The sequence below is a fragment of the Nannospalax galili genome, unplaced genomic scaffold (assembly GCF_000622305.1).
Source record: "Nannospalax galili isolate Female #2095 unplaced genomic scaffold, S.galili_v1.0 scaffold666, whole genome shotgun sequence".
NCBI classification, from domain to species: domain Eukaryota; kingdom Metazoa; phylum Chordata; class Mammalia; order Rodentia; family Spalacidae; genus Nannospalax; species Nannospalax galili.
Window position 1 is genome coordinate 1,703,315 of NW_008356473.1, and position 12,339 is coordinate 1,715,653.

Here is a 12,339-nt window from a genome sequence, read left to right on the forward strand (position 1 = left end):
TAGTGTCAATTGTATTAATGATTTTTTCTGTATGAAAGTGTGTATTTTAATAATGAAATCGAGGATCTTTTTAAAGGTTAAAACATCATTTAATTTATGTCTTATAGGGTTTATACTGAGTACAATATTGTATAACTGTAATAATTCAACTGTAAACCTAAAAATTTACAGCCAAATTTGAAAGAGATGCATCCTACCTCAGGAAAATGTTATTGAATATGTCAATTGTGTTGTAATGATATGCTTCTTCTAAGTATGTTGTTATTAAATAAATCATTTTTAAAAATTAAAAAAAAAATTTTGAAGCCTGGAGCTGGAGACACTTGATTTTCTTCCAAAGAACTGGGGGTTTGATTCCCAGCACCAACATGGCGGCTAACAACCATCTGTAACTCCAGTTCCAGGGGATCTGGTGCCCTCTTCTGGCCTTAGTGGGCATTTCCTGCATGGGTGCATTTACATACACGCAGGCAAAACACTCAGACACATAAAGTAAAAAATAAAACAAGAACAGAAGAGTTGCCTTTCTAAGTCTGTCCTTTCCAGTCTGTTTTATATGCCCCAAAAAGATTGATCATTCCAAGCACTGATTTTAACTATTTCATACTATATTGTCTGGCCATTATTACATTCACTTAAGGGTCTTTGCCTATCAGCCAAGGCATCATTGTGTATATGTAGTAAAACTGACATCAGGACTTTTGTGAGAAAATCAGTCACTAGATACTAGTATTTCTTTAGGACTCTAAACCCATGCTCCTTTAGGGAGTGGTGCTGGACAGTGACCTCTCCTTATCCCCTGGCACACCCCAGCCTAGCCCAGGCCTGGGAATTTTTGTATTGTTCATTGCTCTGGATTTAGGTTTTTTGGTTCTCGACCCCTGGGACTTTTCTGTCTTGCAGAGCAGGCAGCTTTTAGATTGTGAGGTTATTTTTATTTTAATTTTTTAATTTATTTTCACTTATTTATTTATCCAGAGGCATCTGGCAATTCTCATGAAATGGGCTGTCCCTGGCACTGACTTGCTCTGACACTGGGAGGGTCTCTTGGTTTTGTCAGGAAAAATAAAATGAAATTCCTTCATTCACGAAAAGAACATGCTAGGTGATTCTCATGGTTAATTTTTTGTTGTTTCTTCTAGACAGGGTCTCACTCTGTAGCCCTGGCTGTCCTGGAACTCACTATGTAGACCAAGCTGGCCTTGAACTCACAGAGATCTGCCTGCCTCTGCCTCCCGAATGCTGGGATTAAAGGTGTGCCCCACCACTCCTGGCTCACTTATTTATTTTTATGTGTATGAGTGTTATGCCTGCATGTGTATAAGTGCACCCATGTTGTGCAGTGTCCACAATGCTTGTGAGACAGAAGAGGGTGTTGAATCCCCTGGAACTGGAGTTATGGATGTACGTTAGCTGCCATGTGGATGCTGGGATTCAAAGATGGGTCTTCTTCAAGAACAGCCAGTGCTCTTAACCACTGAGCCATCTCTCCAGCTCTGAAAAATTGTATTTTTCTGAGTCAAAGCCAAAGTTTGGTCCTGAAGAATGTGTTAAACTCTTGCTAGAAAGCTTCACAGGAGCCATTAAGACAAGACTGTTTCTGCTGCATAGCTTTAGTTGTCAACTTGACACACCTGAGTTGAGGGAGCCTCAACTGGCAAACTGCCTCCATTGGATTGTGGTCATGTCTGTGGGGCATTGATTGTTGAGTGATGTGGGAGGACCCAGCCTACTGTGGGCAGTGCCACCCCTGAGCAGGTGGTCCTGTTTGTATAAGGAAGCAGATTGAGCATGGGCCAGGGAAGCAAGCTAGTAAGCAGCATTCTTCCATGGTTTGCGCTCCAGGTTCCTGCCCTGAGTTCCTGCCTTGACTTCACTTGATGATGAACTATACTGTAAATAAACCCTTTCTTCCCCAAGTTGGTTTTGGTCAGTGTTTGTGATGGTTTGAATGAGAATGTCTCCTATAGGCTGCAAGTATTGGGACATTTTGTCCCCAGTTGGTGGCACTGTTTTGGGAGGTCTTAGAAGGTGTGGACTTGCTGGAGGAAGCTAGTCACTGGGGACGGGCTTAGAGAGTTCTTAAGCCTTCTGGATCCCCAGTTGCTCTCTGCCTCCCTTGCCTGCTTGAAGATGTGAGTGCTTAGCTTTCTGCTCCTGCTCCAGCTACCTCACCCTGCCTCCCTCCCTCTAATCTCCCTCGAACCTGGAACTGTGAGCTCAAATAAACTCTTCTTCCTGTAAATTCCCTTGGTTATGGTGTTTTATCACAGCAACAAAAAACTAACTAATACAGTTTCTTACTCCTGAAGATTCAAGAGCCAAGTTTTCATAGATGTTATATTAAAGATCAAAGTGTAGCATTTTCTTTAAGTGTCTTATTCCCATTGTGATGTTCCTTGTTTCTTGTTAGGAGAGACAATTGCAGCACTCACAGATGTAACCAGCTTGAAGCAGCCAGTATCAGACAGCCACGTCACAATTTTCACGGACAAAACTGGAGTCATAAAGGCTGCAAGACTTCTTCTTTCTTCAGTTACAAAGGTGTTGCTACTGGCAGACCAAGTTGTCATCAAGCAGATAATAACATCAAGAAATAAGGTACTCATTTTTCTGGAGTGGCTGTACTTGTGTCTCTTGTCATTCAAAATCGTTTAGGTTAATTTCAGATAATTTGGCAATGCTTGTCAGTTATAACTGTTTATGATAATCATTGCCTATAGTTTAAAAGGAGTGCTTCTGGGGATGGATAGATGACTCAGCAGTTAGGAGCACTGGCTGCTCTTGTAGAGAACCCAGGTTCGGTTCCCAGTATCTACATAATGACTAACAGCTGTCTGTAACTCCAGTTCCAGAGGAATCCCACTCCCTTTTCTGACCTCCTCGGGCATTGCATGACATGGGTATACTTACACATGTGCAGGTAATACTCATACAAAAAAAAATTTTTTTAATATACATTAAAAAAAAGAAAAGTAGTGCTTCTTCTATAAGCTTTCATTTCTAATTTACTGGACCTGAACCTTTAAATGCAAATGTTTTATGTAAAAAACATCATTGTCTACTTATTGAAACTTACTGCTAAAAACCTTAAATATGTATCATTTGGGAAGAATTAGCTGAGTACCAGAATATGTGTGCTCAGGAGACCTAGTTAATAAATATCCTGAGTCCTTCATGTTAGAAATAAAATAAAACGTAAGGTCTGAGGACCCCACTGATACCACACAAAGAAAAGGCAGATAAAGTAACTAGGCAAGGCAGCTTTTAGTTTTGCAAAAGGGTGTGTTGTCTCATTCAGGCAGTGAGCAAGACATGGAGCAGGAAACTTCAAAGGTTTTTATCCTAATGCAAGAGTACTATGTGTTTTCCCCATTTTCTGGGGTCTAACTTCACAGTCTTTTGAATTGACTAGTTTTAAAAGAATCTGTGCAGAGGATATGAATGAAAGGGGGAAAGTGGTCACTGCCTGGAGCAATTAAGTTCCAACAATGCAGCCAAGCCTTTGTTATAAAACAAAAGTTATAAGGTGGGAGAGATTATAAAATTGCATTTCAAAGGTTACATTCCTGTGATTTTTTTTTTTGTTTGTTTTTGAGACAGGGTCTCTATAATTAGCTCCAGTTGTCTCAGAACAGGCTGGCCTCACTATCACAGAAATCACCTACCTTCACTTTCCCCAGGCTGGGGTCAAAGGTGTGCACCTCCACACCCAGCTTTTCGCCTTACTTTACTACTCTATTTTCCAAGTCCAAGAGTAACAATTTATAACTAAATGTAAATTGAAATCTTTTGGGCATTGGATGTATCCCAGTTGGTAGACTGCTTACAAAGTGTGCATTAAACCCTGGGTTCAAAAGTCCAGCACCACATAAAACCAAAATATGATGGGTGTTACACACAAGTAATCCCAGCACTCTGGAGGTGGGGAAAGGAGGATCAAGAGATCAAGGCCAGCCTCAGCTACATCTTTAGTTTGAGACTAGCCTGGGCTATATGAGACCTGTCTCAAAAAAAGAGAAAACTATCCACAGCTGTAAAGTTTCCATATACAGAAGCCTTAAATATTTCTTTCTGTTTTTCTTTTTTTTTAAACAAGGTCTCCCTGTAGCCTCAGCTGGCCTGGAGCTCACTATATAGACCAGGCTAGCTTCAAACTCATAGAGATCTGCCTGCCTCTGTTGCCTGTGTGCTAGAACTAAAGGTGTGCTGTGCTACCATGCCTGATTGAGAGTCCTTAAATATTTCTAAAAAATTACAAAACCCAAAGAATGAATCTAAACTCTTGACATCCTTAGATGGTGGTCATGAGAAACCCAGGGCACATGCAATTCTAGCTTTCCATGGATAGTTCCCTAGGCAAAAAGGAAGGCAATCAAACCAGCCAGGGAACAGATGGTTTCAGCAGGATTTTCAGGTAAAACCCACTGATAAATGTTAAGTGAATCAAAAAGTGTAAGTTTAAAGGAAAAAGAAATTGGAGAGAGTGCTGGGAGGAAAGATCAACCTTCCTGTGTTTGAAAGGTGGAGGCCATGCTCAACCTGTGATTGACCATATCTGTGTGAGTGGCCTGCACTTCCTGAGCAGGTTAACATGCCAAATCCTCATTAAAAATGAGTAAACACAGGATATCTGTGTTTTCTTAACCTATCTTGATCTGACTAAAATTCAGTAGTTATTTTAGAAAAAAAAACTATTGAAAAATGTGTTCCACATTTATTTACTTTATTTCTTATGTCAAGAGAACAAAGCATTATCTACTGACTACTACAGATTCATTCCCCACTGCCTGAAGCTTCTTGGTAATTAATTTATTCAACATGGCAATTCCTGACTGATCCAAACTGTTTTCTCATTAATTCTTAAAACCTGTTTCTACTCTTCACTCCACCCCTCCATTTCCCTCAGAAACTGGGGTTCCTCCAATTCTGGTTCAGTGACCTATACAGTTTGTCTTTTCTCCTCACTCCCTTCTTAGTTTTCTAAAGCTCTGATTACTATATTAGTCAACTTTCTATTGCTGTATCAAAATGTCTAAGGTGCTAAGTATTTTATAAAGAAAAGAGATTTATTTAGCTTACACTTTTGGAGGCTCAAGTTCCAAGATCCAGGTCAGACAGCCTTGTCTCTTCAGCCTCTGATGAGAGCATGTGGTGGATGGTATCAAAACAGTGGTTGGACATTTGAGAGAGATCACATGGCAAAACTGGAAGATGGGGAAGGACCAGTCTTGTATTCTTCTCTCTGTGTAACCTAGATTGGTCTCTCGCACTTGTGATTCTACTGCCTCAGACATCTGAGCACTAGGATTACAGATGTGTGCCATCATGTCCAACGGGGTCTTGTCCTTTAGATTTTTTTTTTTTTTTTTTTTTTTTTTTTTTTAAAAAAAAAAAAAAAAAAAAAAAAAGAGGACGATAAATCTTTCACTGTGATATATCAAAATAAGAGATCTGCCTGCCTCTGCCTCCAGAGTGCTGAGATTAATGGCATGTGCCACCATGCCAGGCTCAAATTTTTTTTTTTTTAATTATTTTCAGCAAGTCTCTCTGTGTAGCTTAGACTGGCTTCTAACTCACTATGCAGTCCTATAGCCTGGTTCTGCCTTGAACTCATGGTGATCTATCTGTCACAGTCTCCTGAGAGCTAGAATGTTAGGCATGAACGTTGGCTATCTTGTTGCTTTTATAGTAACTCTCAAGGCTCCATGAGGGCTTGTATTAATCACCTCTGAAGGCAACACCTCCAGTGACTTACATACTTTTAGTAGGCTCCACCTCATAAATGTCCCCCTAGCTCTCACATGAATGTTATGCTGGGGACTAAGTTTCCAGCACAGGAACTGTGGGGGCACAATCTTAAACCGTGTGCAAGCACAGCAATGATAATTGTTCTGCAGTTGTTTGTGTCTTCATGTTTAGCTGTATGGACAATGTCTTCTTTTGTCTCTTTAGTCCTTTCTTTTTCTTTTTTAAAGATACTCCCTAACCCAGGCTGATCTCAAACTCCCTGCAGAATTGAGGCTGACCTTGACCTTTTTTTATTTTTTTTTTGGTCTTTTTGAGACAGGGTCTCCCTATAGCACCAGCTGGCCTGGAAATCACTATGTAGACCAGGCAAGCCTTGAAATCACAGAGATCTGCCTGCCTCTGTCTCCTGAGTGCTGGGACTAAGGTGTGCACTACCACGCCCAGCTGACTTTGAACTTCTTTTAAAAAAAAGTACTGTGTGTGCTTATTCCTTTGTGAATGCATGTGTGTACATATGTGTTGAGGCCAGAGTTTGACTTTGGGTGTCTTTCTCAATCACTCTCACTATATTTTCTGCGGCAGGGTTTCCTCTCCGAGCCTGGAGCTCACCTGTTTGTCTAGTCTAGCTAGCCAGCTTATCCAGGGGTTCCCCTGTCTCTGCCTCCTGAGCCCTGGCTTTACAGATGTTCTGCCACACCTTCCTGGGCTTATGTGGATGCTGGGGATCTGAACTCTAGTCCTCATACCTGCAAGCTACTTTATCCACTGAGCCATTTCCCCAGGCTGACCTTGAACTTGTGATTTTCCTGTCCCTACCTCCCAGGTGCTGGGATTACATGTATGTGCCACTACACCTGGTTTTATGCAGTGTGAGGGAATCAGCTTTGTACATGCTAGGCAAGTACCGACTGAAATATCCCCAGCTCTACTTAGTCAATAAAAAAAATCTGGCAAGGCATAGTGGTACATGTTTTTAATCTCTATGCTTGCAAGGCCTAGGCAGGTAGATCTCTCTGAATGAGCCCAGTCTACTCTACATAGCAAGTTCCAGGCTAGCCAAGGCTGTGTAGTAAGACCTTGTCTCAAAAAATGAAAACCACCACCTCCAACAAAAAAAAAAGCAAAACAGAAAAATTTTTTCTCTTGGAGTTCTCTCTCTCTCTCTCTCTCTCTCTCTCTCTCTCTCTCTCTCTCTCCAAAGGTGAAGCAGTTTTCTGACTGCTCTCTCTCTCTCTCTCTCTCTCTCTCTCTCTCTCTCTTTCTCTCTGTGAGTGTGTGTGTTGTTCTCAGCTTTTCCCTAGAATTTAAACTTTCCTTTTTCTCCATTTACTCTCTTCAGCCTTGAGAGTCTCCATCTCTTATCTCTTTCGTGTTTATCACCCAACAATCAAGTATTTTCTGTGTTTCAGGTTCTTGCAACTATGGAAAGACTGGAGAAAGTGAATAGCTTTCAAGAGTTTGTCCAAATATTTAGCCAGTTTGGAAATGAAATGGTGGAGTTTGCACATCTAACTGGAGATAGACAAAATGTATGTATTTCCCACACTGAAGAGTCTTCAGATACATGCGTACCTTTATTTTGGATGGTGGTATGTGATCTTTGTAATCACTTGATCTGCCTTCTTTGTTTACTAAAGCTATAACATATGTCTTGAAAGCCCTTTATAAATAAGTCAGGGTAGTTAGTAAATGGATAATGCCTTTTTTGTACACATATGACAATTAAATATGTTCTACTGGTAAGTCTCCTTCTGAGGAGGCCCAGTATGAGTGCTTTTTCTTTTATGGAGCTTTCCATTTTCCTCCTCTAATTGGGTTTAGGCAAATAAGCTGTCATGTGTAATTTTAAAGTATTTTGTTATAGAGTTCTGTTTTTCTTACATTAGATTAATAGTAACGACATATGCATCATTTTATTTGTATAGGCTACACTGTATGTTAGATAACTTCATATACATGATTGTATTTAATTCTCAAAGCATCCCTATAAATTGGGTATTGTTATGACTGCTCTACACATAAAGGAACTGAACCTGAGATGGTAGTAAGCTTTCTTAAGGTCACTCTGCCAGCAGATTGAATTTGGTTAAGTCTACTCCTAAATTCTATAGTTCTTCAACTGTAACATGATATCAGTTCTTCAAGGATCTGTTTCCCAATTCAGATCCATGGGTTCTATGCTTAGGGAAGTGGAAGACCACAGCATGTCCAGAATAGACTTATCCTCATCATGGTGTTTATGGCTCCATCCTGTCAGCTAGCTGAGTGTGTCATAACTGATCATTTCTTGACATGCTTGTCAGTATTCTCCCTTAAACTGCTCCCTTAGTTTTGGACATGGACTTTCCTGGTTGCCACTAGAGTTGGGAGATAGGTATTAGCCTAGAAAGCCACAGGCTGGGGAATGGTGTTAGTCTCTGATAAAGCTCTCTGCATAATGGGCTAGCAAGATGGTTCAGCGGATAAAGGCACCTGAGTTTGATCCCTGTAGCCCACAAGTAAAAGCAGGTAACTGACTCCTTCAGGTTGTCTTCTGCCTTCCACACATGTGCCCTCCCATGCATAGGTGCACAAAATAAATGAATGCATGTGATAATCTTCTTTCTCAAAGCTGTCTGTACAGGCACCTTTGTGTTTCATTTTCTTCTCTGCCATCTTTATTCTTTACGAAATAACCTAGTTTCTTTTCCTTTTATCTTCTCATTATCTTCCTCATCTTTCTCACTCTTCCCCTACAAAAACTTAGCATAAGCATTTCTATAATGACGGTTTATCATCTAACATTTTCTAGATCTCTTGAGCAAGCTGGGTATGACTCATGCCAAAGTGTGAACGGCACCTTCTGGGTGTGCTTTCTGCTGGATCCAGCAGTGCTTCTGGACATGACTGGAAAACTAGTTAGAAATCTGATATTGAGCCAGGCCTGATGGCTCACTCCTGTAATCCCAGCACTTAGGACTAAGGCAGGAGGATTACTATGAGTTTCAGGCTACTCCAGGATTCATAGTGACTTCTAAGGCAGACTGGGCTGCATAGTGACTTTCAGAAAAGCCTGTGCTGAATAGCAAGTCTGCCTCAAAGAGAAAGAAAAACAAATTGGTATAAAGAATATTTTTTTTCTCAAATCTAGTAAGACTATGACCCAGGGTTCTGAAAGTTGGACTCTATGGCTAGAAAGGTATCTGATTTTAAATTTTAACTCGTTAGATATAGGGTCCTTGCTTAACAAGCAGCCACTTTCACACCTTGGTGTTTGGTGAGTGTTGTCCCAGATCACTGCTGGAATGTTTGCATCCTGAGTTCCAATGCTTTCTTCCTTAGTTTGTCTAGAATGTGCTGAAAATAGCCATCAGGAGCCTCCTTCATCCTACCCAGAAGAGACTGACCTACTTACTGGGAATCAGAGTAGTCTAGGTCTTAGGGACATAACACTAGGTAAAAGAGGCCAAAGCTCTGCCCTGTGGAGCTTCTGTTTGAGACGGGGTGCGTGGAGACAGACTATAGAACAGAAACATGATGGCAGGTAAATGAGAACTCAGAGAGTGAGACTGGGCAAAGGTGGGACTGCATTTACACCGAAGCAATGACAGTTTACAAACATTCTCCTCACCCAATCGTCTTACTGTACTTTGAACATTATTATTGTTGAATAATTGATTTTTCAGAAGATCAGATTGCATATATAGTCATAGCTGACTCAGTGATTTAATTTCATCTTTAGGATTTGAAAGATGAAAAGAAAAAGGCCAAAATGGCAGCAGCAAGGGCCGTTCTTGAAAAGGGCACAATGATGCTCCTCACAGCCTCAAAGGTAAGAGGCTACTGTTTCTCTTTGTTTTAAGTTAATGATTAGGAAAGTGATTAAATGCATCTAATTTAGGAATTTTACATTTTCATTTTATTCTTTTTCATGTGCTAAGGATTGAATTCAGGACCTTGTGCATGCTAAGCATGTACTCTACCACTGAACTGCACCCCAAGCCCTATTTGATGTTTTTGAAGAGAGGAAAGTATTAACTTAGGACCAAGACCTGAAGAGCCAGATCTGTTATTATTAGCAAGAATGCTAATCTTTCCTCCCAAGCTCCAAAGAGTCATGAATCCATGGGTCCACTTTGATTCCACAGCTAGACAGAAGAGATGGAATCATGTATTGTGAACAGAGACCTGTCAGGCATGATCATGGCCTATAGGTTTGCCAGGCCCCTGCAAGGTCAGTGCACAGGATCTAAAACCTGGGCAAATTTGGATTGGTTAAGCAGCAATGAGTTTGAGCTGCAATCAGTCCTCTGTTTGTTTAGTAAATTCATGCCTCTCATTTATGTTTCTACTTGATAAAATATCGAGGCAAGAGCTTGTATGTCTAAGTGGCCGTTGGCCAACTGATTGATATGGTTCAAGGATGACCTGGTAAACACCTCATTTGCAGTTTGTTCAAAGTCGTGTTTTCTTCTGAGAGTATTTACTTCTGTGCTGGCATTAGTGACGCCACAAGAACAGAGACAGAATGCTCTACCTGTGTCAGGACCTTGAGTTGTCCTTTATTTGCATCCTTTTTTAAAGGGCAAAGAAGCAGCCAGTGTCTGTCTTCCTGTCAGCCCTCACTCCTTTTAGCTCTCAAATGTATAAGGGAACCCTTGAAATACTTTAGCATAATAAACAGGGCTGTTTCCTTCCTGAAATCAAGATGAACTTCCTGTTGAAGTATGACGATGCCTTGCTCTCTGCTCTCACTTAACCTTGCTGTCGCTTTTTACTCATCCTGCTTCCATCTTAGTGAGGAGAGGCAGCTGGGGGAGCCAGGGACCCAGGAGATTTGGGTAAAGAACCATTTTTATTAGCATGGCATGTTCTCTGTAAGATTTGCATGTGTTATGATGCAAATTGATATTAAAATGTAAAAAACTCAACTGTTCTGAAGACGTGTCTCAGGCATCCCAGCTGTGACTCTGCCCATAAAAACAAAGCAGGAGTGTTTGACAGAATGACAGTGGCACTGGATAAGGTCATTGAAATCGTGACTGACTGTAAACCAAACAGAGAGACTGATATTTCATCTATCAGCATTTTTACTGGAATGAAAGAATTGAAGGTAAGAATAAACAATATATTTTGCTTTTATTTCTTTCCATTTAAAAACAATTGTTATGTATAGTGCCCATATTTTATGTAATTTAGAGTGATTCTTTAGAGGACTGGAGAGATAGTTTAGTGGTTAAGCCCACTTGCTGCTTTTACAGAGAACCAAAGTTTGGTTCCTAGCACTCATGTTAGGCAACTCACAACTACATGTAACTCCAGCTCCAGGGGATCTGATGCCTTCTCCTGTCCTCCAGGGACACCTGACCTTCAGTCTGGGAATGTCATTTTATTAACAACTCTATGAATGAGGCCTTGCATGATTATTGATGACCCTTGAACAGTATCCTCTTGGGTTACTGGAGAATCTAGAGAATCATTGGATGGAGATTGCATTTCTCCTCAGCCTGGGACAGAATTTATTAATGTTTTCCAGGACAGTATTAGAAACTGAAGCTCAGGTGGGAACACTTACATGAATGGATGTCCCTTTTGCTCTCAGATGAATATGGAAGGTCTTCGGGAGAATCCTTATTTTCAGTCCAAGGAGAACCTTTCTACCACACTGGAAGTCATCTTGGAGCGCACAGAGGACTTTACTGATTCTGCCTACACCAGCCACGAGCACAGGGAGCGCATCTTAGAGTTGTCCACTCAGGCTAGAACAGAGCTGCAGCAGTTCATTTCTGTGTGGATTCAAGCTGTAAGAACTGTTTTCACCAAAGTAAACCTTACTTAGTAGCTTCTTGCTTATGTTTTGAGGGAATGTGGAAGCTAACACAATCAGTAGGACTGTGAATTCGGTCAGCATAGGGCAAGGAGATCTCATCCCTTTGCTCTCTCCTAGGTGGCTAAAGAGTGCTTTCCATGAGGCACTCATAGTACCTGCCTGGCCAGGCCTGCCCATTCTCCTGGATTCTGTGCCACCATTACCATCTCTAGTTACCCTGTTGTTCTTGCTCCTCTACCAGACTCACCTGTGGAAAATCCCTCTATAAATGCTTCTTCAGAGGAAGTAGAGGAGTAGACCCCTGCCCTTCCTAGAGTTTCTTGGGACCCAAATCTTACTGCTAGAGCCCCTATATGTACACTGTTCCTAAGTCTGAGGACAGCTGGCAGGGTAAGAGCTCTCATCCTTGCACAGGTTCCTGGTCCAAATCATCAGGCAACCACTTAATGGGCCTCAGCAAAGGCAGCTGCTGCCTTCAAGATGGGAGGCTACTTGAGCAGAAGTCTGACAACCTGGAAAGTGTGTTCCTAGTCATAGCAGTGGTTTACCAAAGTGAGACAGCAGCCTGAGGCATGTTGCTGACACCTCTATTTTCTTAAACCTAGGCTAAGGCTAAGTAAAAAAGTACTAGAGCCAGGTGTGGTGGCGCACGCCTGTAGTCCCAGCACTTGGGAGGCAGAGGCAGGCAGATCTCTGTGAGTTCAAGGCCGGCCTGGCCTACATAGTGAGTTCCAGGACAGCTGGGGCTACAGGGAGACCCTGTCTCAAAAAACCAAAAA

The 12,339-nt window shown here is 41.4% G+C and overlaps 1 protein-coding gene across 2 annotated transcripts in view; it reads left to right on the plus strand.

Annotated features, from left to right (window-relative positions):
- The window catches only part of Ctnnal1 (catenin alpha like 1), a 78,582-nt gene that overhangs the window by 26,807 nt on the left and 39,436 nt on the right, over nt 1–12,339 (plus strand). Inside the window, exons 3-7 of one of the 2 annotated variants that reach the window (XM_029556940.1) lie at nt 2,414–2,601; nt 7,161–7,340; nt 9,473–9,562; nt 10,673–10,843; nt 11,333–11,533. In XM_029556940.1, the coding sequence (XP_029412800.1) occupies nt 2,414–2,601; nt 7,161–7,340; nt 9,473–9,562; nt 10,673–10,843; nt 11,333–11,533 (830 nt within the window). The remainder of the gene's footprint in view (nt 1–2,413; nt 2,602–7,160; nt 7,341–9,472; nt 9,563–10,672; nt 10,844–11,332; nt 11,534–12,339) is intronic. The other variant, XM_008854644.3, reaches the window with a different exon arrangement.